Source organism: Camelus ferus, chromosome 12 (genome assembly GCF_009834535.1).
Source record: "Camelus ferus isolate YT-003-E chromosome 12, BCGSAC_Cfer_1.0, whole genome shotgun sequence".
In the NCBI taxonomy this organism is placed as follows: Eukaryota; Metazoa; Chordata; class Mammalia; order Artiodactyla; family Camelidae; genus Camelus; species Camelus ferus.
Window position 1 is genome coordinate 36756420 of NC_045707.1, and position 17330 is coordinate 36773749.

The window sequence follows — 17330 nt, forward strand, 5'->3', positions numbered from 1 at the left end:
TAGTTTTCTGATCCCTGCTCTAAAGGAATTGCAGAGCAACAAGATGGAAAGATTGTGGGTCTTCAAAAGATTATGTGGAGCAGAGTGGCCCATCAGGCTGCACTGGCTGATCTATTACACGAGAGATAAACGTCTCTCTCAGTTAAGTCCCCGTAACCCACAGTCACTCTGTTGTTATCTACCTAACTAATATAGGGGCTGAGAAAGTAACTGCTCCTTACAGCTACTCTCCTAAGAGGTTACAAAGGAAATATGCCTTTCCTGGGGTTTAAAGGGCCAGCTCTGACCGTTTTTCCCAGTTTTCTAATTTCTGGGCCTTCAGATAATACTGGAATCTGTAGGTCCAGGACAGGCACAGAGTGTGTAGGAGAGTAGGTTCCTGGGTCTGGTCACCCATGGGACGAAAGCAAGACGTGACCCAAGTGTGCCTGTGGTTACACTGGCCAGGCTGCCTGCAGTGCCCTGAGGGATGCATCAGGGCAGAGGGCATGTCCTGCTGGCCCAGTTTGCTGGGTGCCTGGATGAGGTCAGCCTGGGGAAAAACAAGGCCAAGAATTTGCCAGGTTACACTCTTACTTAAAAGCAGCCCAGGGGTTCTCAAAGAGCCACAAAGAAAGTCACATTCTGCTCCTGCTGTGAAGCATAGGGTCTTCCTGGAAAAGAACTTCAGAAAGGAGGGAGGAGTACTGGGCCTGGGTGCCTGGGGGCGGGGTGGGGGTGAGGGTGGGGGTGGGGCAACGCGAGGCCAGTGCAGTCCTAACTGCTGGACGGCACAGGGTTTGCAAACAATTGGGAAACTTTTATGTGGGGCATATACATGCCTAGTTCTTCTTGTCTTACTTCCAGCTAGGTCCAGTCATTGGTGTTCCCTGCCTGGCTCTGGGGCCATCTGAGTTTGGGCCCCGGACTAGGGAAGAGTGATATGGTATAAGTTCTAATATCATAGATGGGTATTAAGGAACTAATATTCTAGGAAATCTTCATTAATTCAGTCTGATCACCTAATGGTGTCCAAGGCACAGTGACTGCTCCCACACTAAAAATATTTTATTGGTTTCCAATAATAATAATAATAATAATAATAATAATAATAATAATAAACAACAACAACAACAACAAACACATACAGTATTTACTGTGTAACAGGAACTATTCTAATTATATATATACACACACACATATATATGTACACACATATTTACATATTTGAACTTATCTAATCCTTACTTTAACCCTAGAACATTGATCTCTGTTGTTCAGAAGAGGAAACTGCAGCACAGAGAGGCTAAGAAATTGTCCCAGGTCACAGAGCCTACAAATAGTAAGTAGAACTGAGATTTGAACCATGCAGGCTGTTGCTGGAGCCCTGCTCTTACCAGACCCCTCCACTGCCTCTCTGCGTTGCCAAAGGCCTTCCATGTTCATTCAGATTCTCTTCAAATGCTGCCTGGGTAACTACTAGATGCCAGGTCCTGGGTTGGGTGCCAAAGAAATATAAATTCCCAACCACAATCTTCAAATCCAAGGCCCTCTTGCAGTTGCCCCTCTGGAAAGTTCCCCGCTTCTTCTTTCTCACCATCCCAGCCATAAGAAATGGAGCATGGAGTGGGTTCCAGCCCACTTGGCACACACATTTCCTTACCGCTTTCTTGCCTGCCTGTGTGGTGGGCTCCTCAATGCATATCCTCTCCCCCGAGTCCTGTTTTTCTTCAGGTCATATTCTAGAGACAAGTCCCAGATCACAGCTTCTGACCTTCAGAATCCCAGAAAGTCAGGGTTGAAGGAAGGCCCTCAACAACTTAACTTACTTAAGATCAGGAACCTGGAAGCCTGAGAAGGGTTAACTAATCTGTAGCAGTCACAGATGTATTTAGCAGAATAAACGTCTTCCTCTAAGATCATTTAGCCAGTCTCCCTGTGGATACCTTTAGGGTTTGCAGGGCACTGATTCTCAACCAGGGGTGATTTTGTCACCCAGGGGTCATTTGGCAATATCTGGAGACACTTTTGGCAGTCACAACTAGAGAGGTGTTACTGGCTTCTAGAAGGTAGGGGCAAAGGATGCTACTAAACACCCTACAATGCACAGAACAAAGAATGATCCAGCCCAAGATGTCAACAGTGCTGAGGTTGAGAAACCCTGGTGGAGGGTAATACAATTTTTTTGTGTCTTCTCTTATATATTGAGCAGTTTCTATTACAGAGTTCTGTAAGCGTGACAATAAAATGGTGCCTTCAGAAATGAGTCGTGAAATGGCAAATCAGTGGACTATAGGCCTCACTCGGATAGGGGCTCCTGGCCCTCCTCCTCAACCCATTTTCCCAAGGAAGCCAAATTCCCTTTCATAGGCTTCAAGTCTCCCTATTCATGAGTTTTTCCTTTTCTTTTGAGTAGCAAAAAGATGAACAAATTGAGATTGCTTTGTGCTGAAGTAAGTCACACCGAGATCTCTGTGCACCTTTCTAAGAAAAAAAAAATTATATGATTGCAGCAAATGGAACATGTAATGCTTGCAAAGTTCCTAGGAGAAATCTTTGTTCAAAAATTGTGCCCACTTGCTGTTTAATGCTGCTACTGAAGTACAGAAAAGAGCCAGTTCATTAAACCTGCCTCGGATGATGGTAACAAAGGTGTGATTCTATGTCCTCCTCCCAGCCAATCTTTTCTACCTTGTGAGATATAGCAAGGGGCCTGGAACCTTTCTCCTGCTTAGAAGTAAATGCTCAGTTAGTGACAAAACCCACTGCATTTATATCCTTGCCAAAATAGAAATTCTGAATCTGTTCAAATATGTGAAAAAAAAATTATTTCAAACGCAATGATTACAAATACCCAGGAAAATGAAACTAGTGTGTTCATATCTGAATGTGTTGTTATGTTACTTTGAGTAGAAAATAATGAAGCAGAGTTACACATCTCTTGCTTTGGCATCATGGCTTACTTTAAAAGAGTTGAAAATAATGACTATCCCTACAGAAAGGAGTCTAGATTTTGGCAAGTCCTTAATGCCCCCCCCCCCTTAATGTATCTTTTTTGGAAGAGGCTCATTGTTGTCCTCCAGAATCCTTTCCCTCCTTTATGTATTGTAGGACCTGAATTTTTAGCTGGGCACACGGCCGCTGAGATAAAGACTACATTTCCCAGGTTCCCTTGCAGCTAACATGGCCACCTGACTAAATGCTGACCAATAGGGAGTGAGGGGAAATGATGTGTGAAATCTGGGGCATGCCTTATCCTTCTACTTTCCCTCTTCCCACTGGATAGATGTAGTCCTGGTGGGTGGGGCCAACCATGTTGGGCCATGCAGAGAAAGGGAGCACCTAAGGGACCACAGAGCAACAAGTGGGAAGGTGCCTGGGTCCCCCTGACCTGCAATTGCCACAATAGCTCAGGACTGCTTATGCCTGGATTGTTAGATGTGGAGAATTTTAAACTTTGATTTTATCCAAGCCACAGGTACTTTGCATGTCTGTTACAGCTAACAAATCTATATCCTAATTAATCCATTCCACAATTTTTAAAAAAAATTTAAATCAATTCAGTGAAGCACATAGGAAGCACTAAGTATATGCTGCCTATTGCGCTAGGTGCTAGAGGTTCAAAGATGAAACACCATTTTCCAAGGAATCCTAGAAAGAACAGATGGTCTTCTTTTTAACATTTTCCACAAAAAAACATATCAATTCCTGAGGTATAAGGGCAAAGTTCTAGTGTTACAACCCCCAAATTCACTCCTAGTAACACTGGTCCCATAAGGTGCTCTATGACAAGTCTGCACATTTTTTTCTATAAAGGGCCAAATAGTAAATATTTTAGGCTTTGTGGTCCATGTGGTCTCATAACTACTCAAGTCTGCCACTGTAGTGAAAACAGCCATAAACAATGCTAAAACAATGGGCATGGCCATTTCCCCATTCAACTTCCTTTACAAAAATCAGTGGCAGCTATAGTTTGCTGATTCCTGATCTATAGTAAAAGAATGAAATAGGATAACCTTTTCTTTGGGATCTACAAGAAACATAGGATGTTAAAAGCACTGAGAATTTTTTAAGCCTGTTTAATTTTATTTAAGCCAGCGCTTCCCAAATTTATTGAACCACTTAAAACCTTTTTTTATAATGCTTATTACTATTGCAGAACTGGCCTTCTGAATGTGCTGTTGCGAACACCAGCTAAGTAACTTTCACTCTTAATGGATTACTGTAGGCAGACAAAAAAAATACAATGACCATCTACACGTTTACCTCCCAACCCAGCTGAAAAAATAAAGTATTACAAGTACAAAAGCCTCTGCACACCCCTCCTGATTCCATCACCTCTCTGACCTTTCTGAGATTGCCATCTCCCCCGAATTCGATATTTATCATCACTGTCATGCTTTATACTTTCTACTACTTTTATGAATTCCTAATAATATACAGACTGTTTTGCATGTTGGTAAACTTTATGTAGATGTTAGCATAGTACCCAAATCCTGCCTCAACTTGCTTTTTTTTTTTTTGCATAATATTATGTTTCTGGGATTTAGTTATATAATAACACGTAGCTCTACTTCATTTATTTTCATTGCTGCCTGGCATTCCAGTGAATGAACACACTAGCATTTATTCATCCATTATCCTGTAGAAAGCTTCTTCCTCTCTTTTTCTTTATTTTGCTACTATGAACACTGCATCTATGAACATCTGTGTACATGTCTCCTGATTTCCATAAAGGGGAGATTCCCTAGGGTATAGATCTGAAAGTATAATTATGTGCTTTCCAGTTTACTTGAAAGTGTATTCAGAGTCCCCTCCAGTGGTATTTAAGAGTTCTTACTATTCTATATCTTCACTCAAATCTGACATTGTCAGACTTTAATTTTTTTGCTAGTCTAATGGGTATGAAATGCATACCTGTGTGTGGTTTTGAATTGCATTTCCAGGATTACTAGTGAGGTTGAGCCTTTTTCATATGTTTTTTGGACTACTTCTATGTTAATTCTTCACAGGGGTCTTTGGGCTTGGATGATGCTGACATTGCAGATTGACACAGAGATTGACGGACATCTGAATTTCTAAGGAGAACTAAGGCCGGAGGCTGAGCCTTCCAAGATGAACCAGTGGGTATCGTTCAAAAGTTTCTTTCTTATTTCCCAATGCCCAGTCTTTGACTGAAGTTACGTTTTTAGTAGAGGGAACTTGGGCTTTGGAGTCAGATAGACTTGGTTCAAATCCAAGATGGGGCACTTTCTACATGTGATGGTGGGCATGTTTCCTAACCTCCTGGAGCCCCAGTTTCCTCAGGTGTGAAGTGGAAAATAGTCTCTCACGCTTAGGGGAGGGGACTGAGTGCAGCTGGAGAGGCACCCAGGGCAGTGTCTGGCCCATGACTCCAGATGGCTGGTTCCCTCCCATCCTGTGAGACACAGGAGAGGACATGTGCTGAAGCTTCTCTTATTTCCTTTGCCCTCCATACGCCTCAGTTTCCTTCATGGGGAAAACGGTCACTACCATTTGCACATAGAATGTCAGACCACAAAATTAAAAAACCTTCAGGGCTAGAGAGGACTTTGGAGATCACCCAGTCTGGAGGTTCTGAACTTCCATAGGGTGATTTAATGAGCTGATGAGAGGCAAGTTCACGTTGGAAAAAAGGCACACACATCCTGAATGTTGAGAGGACTACAGATCTTCTGAAGGATGGGATGCAATCCTTTAATGTTACCCAAGGCACCTTTATCATGACCTTATACAAAGGACTTTGTAATAAGGACACGGCTTTGTAGTAAGTACTGGTTGCCTGGCTAATTGCTAAGGGGAGCTAACGTTCCTATGTAACTAATATTTTAACCTAGAATTGGGAGGTTTGCTTGCAGATGAATAAATAAGCATCTTGGGTGGAAATTTAACAGACTCAAGAGGGGACTCTGCCCCCAAATCCCTATTCTCCAGGCAGCTAAATCTCACATGGCAAACTATATACCCTCAAACTGCTAGCCTGGGTCTGAAGCCTCTTTTTGGAAGTGAGCCCCAAATGCCATTCAAGATGTTCTCTGAGCTGCTGTAAGTGCCAAATGTGTTTCTGTTTTGCTTTTAACACTTTAGAAACTCCGAACGAATGCCAAGTGTTGGCAAACTCTCTGCCGCCTGCAATCTGGTTTCCACCCACAGCGGGCTGTTGAAACTGCTGTGAAGGGCACTGGTGGCTTCCTTTTGGTCTGCATCTTCTCTGCTGGGGGCAGTCTCAGATTCTGGTGACCCTTCTCCATCTTAGTCTCCTGTATCTGCTACTTTGTTTGCTTCAGGCTTTTCTCGGACCTGGAAGCCCTCTTCCTTTGTTGCATGATGATGCCTCTTCATCAGTCCCTTTCTTGGGCTTCATCCCTACCTGTGACTTCAGTGGCCACCTGTTTGTCAGGTCTCCCCCAAAAGCTTCTTTAGTTAAGACCTCTCTTCTGAGTTCCACACCTGAACTTCACCTGCCTAACCACTGTCTCCATGTTGAAGCCCTTTACTTCTGAATTAATCCAGGAAAGGTCTTAGCCTGTCACTTCTAGCACTTAGTAATGGCCCTTTGCATCGTTCATTCACTCAACAAGTATTTACTGGGCCCCAGCTATGTGCCAGCCCTGTGGTAGGCCCCATGATCCAGGAAACTGATTTCTGCCTCAGTCCTAACGAGAGAAGGAAGCCACTGTCTCAGATAAAGTCCAAGCTGTGACTGTTTCTTCTGAAATATTCTATGCCCCCTTCTCTCCCCTAATCTCTGCTTACTTGGGACAGAACCCCAGTGATGAGAGGCCATTTGTTGTCTACACAGATTCCTTTCCTTCTGCTATCTCTTGCCACTACTGACCCCATCTAAGGTTGCAAATGCAGGTGGTAATGGATGCTTAGCTGCTTTGGATGTGGTTCAGGACTCCAGCCAATGATGGCTTTCAAAATCTCATACTTCAGAGAAAATATAAAACCAGAATTATCCAGAGGAGCTCTAAAGTCACTGGGGTGGGGCAGTGGCCCCCAAGCCAGTCAGCTCTAGGTAATTCTCTTCCTGCACCCTGGAGGGACTGACCCACCATCAGTGGCAGAAGGGCCAAGACACACCTGACTTCAGCCTGGGCTACAAATCCTATCCCTGTAGACTAGCACAACTCTGCAAGATATTGCTCTCTCCCCTCTCTTAGAGGATGCTGAGGCTGTTGTTTTTGGCAATCAGGAGGAGCTGACCTTCTTGGTACAGAGTAGGGGGAATGAGGATAATCACTAACATTTAATGTGCATTTGCTATGACACAAGTATGCTGCATAGTTTACATACTCCATGGTTTAAATATATACATTTATATGTATTTAATATAATATATATACACACACCCACACCATTTTATATATACATATTATATGTGTATGTGTGTGTGTGTGTGTATATATATATATATGTATATATATAATTTAACTTAATTCTTCCTACAACCTTATGAGGTGGGCATATTATTTTTCCTCTTTTACAGACACAGAGACTGAGGCTCAGTGAGGTAACTAACTTGCTTAAGAACACACAGAGAGTAAATGATTGAGCCAGGATTTGAACTCCAGGCAGTCAGGCTGCAGGGCCTGCACTTCTAGCCACTGTGCTCTGCTTCCTCTCTAATTAGATGATGCCATGAGGACTTAATTCCCTGGCTCTGGTGGAGGACTCTCTCATTTCCATGGACAAAAAGTGGGATGGCATCTGGCACTCAACATTCTCAAAACTGAACCCACTATTACTTCTCCTACACTGTCCTTGTTCTGTATTTGTTAAAAGCATCCCTTGCTACACACTCTCCCAAGATAGAAACCTCAGAGTCAATTTTTAACATAAAAGCTTGGGGAGGGGAATTGGTATCACACGCTATGAAGCCCAAGTGTCAAGGAATCTCTGTCTTCCTGTGTGATGGGTTGAATTATGTCCCCTCAAAAGGTATGTTGAAGCCCTGCCCACCCCGCCATACCTGTGAAGTGAATGTAGCTTAAGATTTTTTTTTTTTTTTTGTAAATAGGGTCTTTGTAGATGTTGTCAAGCTAAGATGAGCTCATTAAGGTGGGCCCTAATCCAGTATGACTAAACAGGAAGATGGAAATTTGGAAAGAGAGACAGAGAGAAGACAGACATGTGAAGAAGGAGGCAGAGATGGAATTGATGCTGCCACAAGCCAAGGAAGCTCAGGGCCTACCAGGGCTAAAAGAGAAAAGGAAGGATCACCCTCCAGACACTTGGGAGGGAGCACGGCCCTGCCGATACCCTGACTCTAGCCTTCAGAACTATGTGGCAAGAAATGTCAGTTGTTTTAAGCCACCCAGTCCCTGGTGCTTTGTTACAGCAGCCCTAGGAAATTGATCCACCCAGTTTTCTAATTCCCCTCCTTGACCACAACTCTGATTATTCTTTTCATATCTGCCCTTCTGGATACAGTCTAAGCACGGATAGCAAATACTCATATATAATCTCATACAAGGGTGATAGCTCATACACTATTCTTTTTGGCCTTTTTCACTTGATAACACACCAGGACTATTTTTTTTTAATTGTGGTAAAGTATATATAACATAAAAATTGATGATTTTAACATTTTTAAGTGTATATCTGCGGTATTAAGTACATTCACATTGTTGGGCAACCATCACCACCATTCACCTGCAGAACCCTTTCATCTTCCCAAACTGGAACTCGGTACCCATAAAACACTAACTCCCTAGGCCCCTCTCCCCCAGCCCACCAGGACCATCTCTACTACTGCTCACTCCCTCAACCCCAACATCTGTCCCAAGTCCTACTGCTTCTACCTTCTCTGTTTCTCTAGGATCCTTCCCCATCTCTCCATCCCTGCCGCTTCTGTATCAGTTTGGCTGTCAAGAGTCTCTCACCCGCATCCCTGCAAGAGTTTCCTGACTCCAGGCCCCTGCTGGCCTCAGCCCATCTTCCAGGCCACCACCAGCCCCTCTTTCTAAAATACAAATCTGATGTCACTCCCATACCTAATCATCTGTGATGGCTCCTATCTTCTGCAGGATAGAGTAAAAATTCTTTGGCATGGCATAAAAGACCATCCCCAGGCTGAATTTAGCTAAGCTTTGGGTGCTGTATCCAACTTCTGGTCCAGGGCCTGGCCCACAGGAGGCAGTCAGGGCAGTGCTGGTCAAACCTTGGGTTCTCGGTTTGAATTCCTTATGTTTCCTCCAATATACATCCCCACCTTGGCCTTTGCATACGTGGTTCCCTCTGCATGGACTTATTTTTCCAATGCCCCTTCCCCCTTCCTCTCCTCTCTTCACCTTCTCTACCTGATAAATATGTTTATTCTTCAGGATTCAACTCAAACTGTACCTCTTGCATCTCTAGCTCTTCCAGACCTAGATAGTCACAGCCTTCTATTAGAACATGTACCAGATTTTTCTGTAATTGCTTCGCCCTCTCTGCCCATCACCCCCAGTCTAATTCATAGCAGGCCAGCCACACAGGTGGTGCTTGGTCTGTGCCTGCTGAGTGAAGGGCGGCCTCACCCACTGGGATCCTGGAGCTGGCTCCGTGGCCCGTCCTTGACACTATGAGGGGAGGACAGTTGAGCCCCAAAGCGATCCTCCTGGGATCAGGAGAGGGCAGTTTCCTGTCTTCCAGGAGGCGCTAATGCACTGACATCAGTGCAGGGGTGGCAGTGGCTCCAAGGGGTCACCGCGAGGCTTGCAGTGTGGGTTTAATGTCCCCTGGAGGTGAAGGAGCCGGCATCTTGTGGCTGCACCTCCACGCCAGCCCAGCCAGAGAGGCTGGGGGAGCTGCAAGGACAAGGGCACTCAAGGGGAGCAGAGAGAGAGCGGTTCTGACTCTGTGGGAGGCTGGGGAGCCTTCCAGGGCCCCACAGAGCCGTGCGCAGGGCCCAGGTGTACAGCCTCTGCAGGTGACCTTCTAAGGGAAAGAACAGGGGGCCCCAGGTCTGAATTCAGGGGTTGATGTGGACTTGACCGAGGGAAATGGCTGGTGTGGATGTGGCTCCAGATTTCCCACCCCCCAATTTCTCCATAAGCCCCTGGCCAGGATCCCAGCCACAGCAGGAGCGTGGTACTGTCCTCCCTTTAAGGTCCTGAGGTGCTCTGTCCTGCCCTCCTCAATTCCTCTCTACTGCACACTCGGTTTTACTTTCTTTGTAGTACTCAGACTCTGTGAGATTATCCTGATCATCTGTTTGCTATTATTTACTGTCTGCATCTCTCCAGCAGCATGTAAGTTCCGGGGACTCCATCTCCTCTGAACCCAGAACAAGACCTGGCTTCATACAGATGCGGAAGGAAAGGGTGGAGAGCATCTCGCCTTCTGACACCAAGAGCTGGAACTCCCCTCATCCGGGTGATCCTCTGCTTAAAGGGCCACAGATACTGACAGGAATGGGACCAGCAGCTCCAGCAGCACCAGGCCTGTTTCCTATGTGATGGGCAGCAGCTGGGTTTTCCCTGACTTGGTATCCCTGGGCTCCAAGCAGGTCCTGGAGGGCCATCAGCACCCTATACATGCTTGGAAAATGAATCTGAGCTTCCAGCTGTCTTTATAGGGCTGTGAAAGAGGCATGAGAATTTCAGTTCTAGTGCTTCAGTGGCATAACCTTCACCTTAGAACCTAGTTTGACCCAAACCAGACAAATAACAAAACCTGTTAACCTCAAAAGATGCCCAGGAGACCTGGGAAGGGTTAAACGGGCAGACCAAGCAATGGTGCAATTTGTTAAATCTGTATGTGACCACCTCTTGAGGTTCCCCACCCCATGAAGTAGTTGTCACCCCCATCTTTACAGGGGATGAATGTGGCCCTGTAAGATGGGCGAGATGACCTGTCCAAGGTGACCTGCTAGAAAGTAGCAGATCCAGAGGAAAGCTTTTGGTGTGGGATTTGGCCTTAGGTGCTCAATAAATATAATAAAAGAGCAAAAGAAAGAACATAATGACCCAGGTCTCCTGAGTCCCATCTGAATACTCTTAGCATCTTACTACCCCTACACTTACCATCCTGGATAGCTCAAAATCTGGTATAAATTTACGAAACACTTGCAAAAAGATTAACTATTTCCTGGAGTGAGCTCATGGTTCTAACAAGCCCTAATTCCTCTTGGTAGGTGCTGTTTATCAGCTTAAAGATAGGATTTGAGAATACCCCTTACTACCCTTATTATACACAGCCTCACTCCAGAGCAGAAAAACTGCCTCTTACAAATATGGAGAAAACAATAGTATTTACTCTTTGTATTTCTGAAATGTTTCAAAACCAATTATTAATAAGAAAATGTACAAACCCTAATAAGAAGATGTATAAACCCTGCCAGGGTGTATTATTTGTTTTTTTCCTTTATTCTAACTTCCCTCCTCCCCCACTTCCCAAAGGACAGGAAGAAGACTAGAAAGAAAGGCCAAATTTCCCAGGTTTAAATTATCCAATACTTTAAGGAAGAATAAATGGGTCACCCCTGTCAGCTTACAACCTGCAGCCACATCAGATGGTGTTCCTTTGGCATAAACCCGATCCCACAGTGAGGTTTTACTGTAGCAGAATAAAGACAAAAGCAGAGCTCCAGCAGGACTGACCAAGGTCACTGTGAAAACCAATGCAGCACTAGCATCAGACCTGGGAATCCTTGACTCTCTGCTTGCTCTGTCTTGGCTGGTATCCAGGCTGCCCTCCACCAGGAAACCCCGGGCAGCTGGTAGGTAATTATATGTGCTAATAGTCACTGACACTCCAGCCGCCAACACGAGGTCCCAAGTTCCTGCATCTGTTACAACGTCCAACTATCACACTTTTCTAGGGTTGATTATTTAGAGAGAGGTGCTCAGCTCTGACTGACTCAGAACTAGGAGCCTGCCTGGCAACTTTGAAGATTAACGTCTCGGAGGGAAGAGAGACAAGTCCACTTGCCAAGTCCTCCATCCTATACCGAATCTGCCTCACAGTTGCTGTGTGACCTTGGACAAGTTCCAGAACCTCAACTACCCTCAGCCTTCCTATCGATAAAATGAGATAAGAAAGTCTGCCTTGCAGAATTGTTGGGGACGGCACACCAGGAAGACTGACAGTGCAAGGCACAGAGCAAGTGTTCAATATCTATTTGTTGGACAACTGAATGAACAAAATTTCTTTGACTCCATTCCCTGAAAATTGGAGATTAATTCCTACTTCATGTCACACTAAATGTGATTGGAAACTATATGTGTGGATCCATTTGCTTGCTGCCCAAAAAAGACCAGTTCATCCTACCCTGTACTGAATTTAGTCTAGTTAATGGAACTTCTCTTACACTTATCATTTAGGAAAGTTTATAACAGAATACTATATTTTAGTTTTCTCTTGGAATTTATTTCCAAACTTGATGAAAATTTAGCTAGAACAATCAAATTAGTATATTTTCTACACACAAATCCTCATTCTGGAGATAAATGAGTCAAGAATTGAGAGATAAATGACTGAAAACAGCCTAGAGAGTGCCTCAAGTGGCACTGACTGCCTTTGTTTCTCTGCTCTAAATGTGTGCATCTTGGCCTGCCAGGTGATCATACTCACATCTCAAATGGCAGGGCTGAGGCCTCAAACTGGATGGATGTTGAAATTGGAATCCCAGTTGTGACAGTCAGAGCGGCAGATGCTCGGCCACTAGACCGTGGAGTAAAAGCTCCGTGCTGGAGGAAGGGCAGAGATGGACAGCAGCTCTTGGAGCTCATGTTCAGTCTATGGAATTAGGATAAGGAACACAAGTGTCTGGAAGCAAACTCCAAGAGGACTGAGTCAAGGTCTAAGGCGGGGACCAGAAAATTTGGTTATATCTCTAGGTGTCTGGGTTTGCCATCTAGCTCCTAACTCTGTCACTTAATATCTGTGTGATGTTGGAAGAGTTACCTAATCTTGCTGAGCCTTGATTTCTTTGTCTGTAAAATGACCAGCACTACTTTCCCAGATAACAAGAGTGTTTGTTGGAGGCTCCCACGAGAAAGTGTTAAAATAAAGCAACCCCTTAGTATAAGCCTCCACTATTATTTCAGGGATAGTGGAGACTTGGGGCAATGCTAGCTAATAATGACCATGTCATGAGCACTTCCTTTCAGGCATCGTCTGTGTGGGTCCTTCATGTTTGTGACCCTGCTTGCACCAATCTCTGAGAGGGCTGCTATTATTATGTCCATGATGGGTGGGGAAACTATGGTCCAGAGAGGTTAACTAACTTGCCCGAGGTTGTACAGTTAATTAACCATGGTGGTGGGATTCAGACCCAGGCAGTGTGACTCTGGAGCCCAGGCTCTTACCTTTAAGCTATAGGACTTCCTGAGAGCAGGACAAACAAGAAGTGCTTTGTCAATAAGAGTTAAGGAAGCATCTTATTTTTCCTGCCACCCAACTCATGTTTGCTGCAAGGAGGAGAGTTGGAGTCTCAAGGTCATCCCAGGCTGGAGCTGGGACAGTGAACAGGGACAGTGGGAGTGAGCCTGCAGGTAAGGTGTCACACCCATGAAATAGGAGGCAGGGAAGTCTGGTGGGCAGAGGATGGGCTTTGGAGCATGAGCCATGAGGATCTCATCCCTGGCACCTGTCCTACCAATAGCTTTCCAATCTGTAAAATGGGACGCTTATACTAATCTCAGGAGGCTATTTCAAGGATTAAAGGAGACAGGTAATGCATGCAAATCTCTTGTTGCAGTTAATAACTAGCACACAGTAGGTACTCAATAAATGGTTGCTCCCTAGTCTCTCTCCCTGAGACCTGCTGTTATTCTAGGTAACAAGGTGTAAGGGATGGTGGCGCAGCCAGATTCTGCCTAGACAGAAACCTGAGGAGAGTACAACTCAGTGGTTAGAACTATGGGCTCGGGGGTCTGGGTGGCCTGAATTCATATACTGGCTCCATCACTTATGAGTCTTGTAACCTTCGACATGTTACTTAACCTACCTGTGCCTCAGTTTCCTTATCTGTAAAGTGGACATAATAATAGTACTCACTTCATGGGGATTGGGGATTGTTAGATATTAGTTAATCTGTGTAAAGCATTTAGAACAGTGCCCAGCATATGGTAAGAATTCAATAAACGCTAGCAATGATGACTTCCATCAGCCCCCTGAGTGTTTTTGGGCCAAGGGGCACTTCTGGGCCTTCAGTGGGCTAAGCTTTATACTGCAAACCCTTCATTTTCTTGTGGACCCCCAAACAGTTCTTGGAAGAGTGGAAATCTCTGCAGCCTGGCCACATCATGTGCTAGATGAACTTTAGAGGAAGGGCAGTATCTCATCAGGTAAGCAGTGGGGATTTGAAAATGGTGACAATGATCATCTGGACAACAGCACAGGGAGTCAGAGAAGTGCACACACATGTGTGCACACAAATCCATCTCTGAGTTGCTGTGCTTTCTGCATTTACAGCCATGTTTTGACTCGGCTGAGTGAGTTGTTGCTTCATTTCTTTCACTTTGGATAAATATGAGCCCCCATTTATTTTGTCCCTGAGCAGCCCTGGAGTAATTTCCACAGTGATACAGGAGAGACCTGAATGTGGCCATGAGAAATGGAGGGAGACCCACTCCACCCCGTGCATGTGAAAAAGCACAGACACGCTCTTACCCAGCCAGAAATTCAACCCTGCAAGGTTTTGTCAGAAAACCACAGTTAGACAAAAATTTACTTCTTGTGGAGAGAGGTAAGAAGAGGGCAGGAAAGTAAGAGGGAGAGAGGTAGAGACGGAGAAAAGGAGAAGGAGAGGGGAGGAGGAGAGAGAGAGAGACAGATAGAAAACAGAATGAGCATCAGTAGAATCAAGGCACACTGCTATCTCCTAATGGAAGAATCAGGAGCATTCCCGTATAGCCTTGCTCCTCGCCCTCCTCCATCCTTGCAACTCTAGAGACCTGATTATAGTTAAACCCGCGTCTGTCAGTTAAACCAGCGGAGCCTCTATCTCAGCGACGGCAACGTCTGCTCCCGCGCACACCGCCCTGCAGGATTCGGGTTGGAGGGCTGCGCACAATCAGCCCGGAGCCCCGCGGGCTGCGGCCGCGCTCCCTGCACGGGGACGCGGCGTGGGTGTGCGGGGAAGGGCGTCGTCCCTGCGCCCGGCCGCCCCCGGAGCCTCGGCCCGCCTACCTGAGCTGGCGCGGCTCGCAGTCCACACCGGGCAGCAGCAGCCGGGCGGCCTGGCGGACGTCGTCGCTGTCCATGGAGAAGCTGCGGCGGTGGCCGGCGTGCGCCACGGCCACCCGGATCCACTCCATCAGCGGCGGCAGCACGAGGAAGGGCCTGCGGCGTAGGAGGGACCGGAGACGCGTTAGGGCGGCCGTGTTGGGGGCTGCTGGCTCAGCCCCACCTCCCGCTCATTGCCTACCTCATCCCGCCCCACACCCCTTTTGCCCTGGAGACCCTGCCTCTCAATTCAAAGTGCGAGAACCTTTGGAGACATCCCGACCGCACCGGTGAACTCGGGGCAGGCTCTCCTGAGTCTTTGTGCCTCAGTTTCCTCATCTGTAAAACGGGGATAATGTGACTGACAGGATAGGATGTGAGTCTTCTGTGAGTATAATCTCCCTCAGTGATCATGTGAACATAAAGGAGATGACTCACTTAAAGCACCAAGCACAGGGTTGGGTGCTTACTAGAAAATCCAACAAACGCCTGGGGTTATTAGGTCTTGGCTTTCCCCACACTGAAAGGGTCCTCCAGCTCTCCCTTCCCACTCCCAGCCTGCTCCGTGTCACCCTCCTGTAGCTCTCCCAGGACTCAGCTCTGCCCAAGCACCGCGCTGCCAGCAGGCTCCAGCATCCGGAGAGGCAGACTGCCGAGAGCCTGGCCTGGCAGCCCAGTACAGCCGGCACAGTGCGGGGGAGGGGGGCTGCGGTTTCGGGCCTTGGCCACACCCCTGAAGCTCTGGGAGCCTCAGGTTCCTCCCCATCTTCCAATGGGATCACAGCAGGAGTCCAGCCTGTGACAAGAATTAACTGAGATAATGTTTATGGCTGAACTAGAACTTTCTAAGAGTAACACATTTGTGCCACTTTCCTGTTCTTCCAGTGATTATTTTAAACTCCATCCTCACATTAGGATTGAGAGCAGGGGAGTTTTTGAAAAATACTCTTATCTGAGTCCTGTCCCGGGGATTCTGATTTAATTCATCAAGGATGGGTCTGGACATTGGTAGTTTTTAAAACCTCCTCCATGTGAACTTAATGCACATCAGAATTATCTGCATGGCTTGTTGAAATGCAGATTGCTGGACCCTATCCCCAGATTGTCTGATTCAGTAGATCAGGGGAGGTGGCCAAGAATTTGCATTTCTAATGAGTTCCAGGGTAATGCTGATGATGCTAGGCTTGGGAGGGACACACTCAAAGAACTTCTCTAAATTATTGTAGAGGGCCTGGGACTCACCCGGCTTTGTGTGTGTGTGTGTGTGTGTGCACGCACATGTAAAAGGAGATTCCTTGGCCTTATCTCCAGTGATGCTGATTGTGTAGGGTCCACAAATATAATTTCAATAAGCATCCCCTATGATATTGATTTAGGTGCATCAAGGGCCACACCTTGAGAAACGCGCAGTGTAGATCAAAAACCATTCAGTATGGCTACAATCAGGGTGAGGCATGGGGGTATCTAGGGTGTAAAATTTAAGAAGGCCAGATCATGCAAATATGTTCTAGCACCTCTCTTGTCTCACCCTAGCTCTGATGCTGACATTCAGTCCAGCATGGCTGCCACGGGAGGCAGAGAGGGAGAAGAGGTTGGTAGATAAATGGTTTAGTTCTGCAAGGCAGCAAACCCCTCACAGTATGCAGATATCATGAGCTTCCCATGCAGTTTTTGGTGACACGTTCCAGTTTTCCTGGAAAGCAACCTATGTGTCCAATGTTAATATTCAACAGCTAAGCTTTTATATTCGTCTCAGTTAATCCCACTCATGATCTCATCTAAATGTTTAGGATCAGCCTATAAGCTAGTTATGATTATGCCCACTTTCTTGAACTATGTTGTTTTTTTCTAATAGAGGTCCTCCTGGGATTGAACCCAGGACCTTGTGCATGCCAAGCATGCACTCTACCACTAAGCTATATCCACTCCCCCAATTATGCCCATTTTCTAGATCACGAGATTAAAGTTTACTGAGGTTAAGTAACCTACCCTGGATCACAAAGTTAGCAAGTACAAGAGCTGGGAGTCCGACCCAAGACATTTCACTACATAGCCCATGTGATACTGTCGCTCTCTTGTTCACCTTCCCAGCATGCACCATTACCTCAGGGGGGGCTGATCTGGTCACAGACCTTTGATGGCATGCCATTTTCATTCCTGCTCATACAGCT

The 17330-nt window shown here is 46.0% G+C and overlaps 1 protein-coding gene across 10 annotated transcripts in view; it reads right to left on the bottom strand.

Moving 5' to 3' along the window:
- BTBD11 (BTB domain containing 11) overlaps positions 1-17330 on the bottom strand; it is a 445015-nt gene that overhangs the window by 55506 nt on the left and 372179 nt on the right. For all 10 annotated transcript variants that reach the window (XM_032493388.1, XM_032493389.1, XM_032493393.1 and 7 more), the window contains one exon: positions 15124-15276. In XM_032493388.1, coding sequence (XP_032349279.1) covers positions 15124-15276 — 153 coding nt within the window. The remainder of the gene's footprint in view (positions 1-15123; positions 15277-17330) is intronic.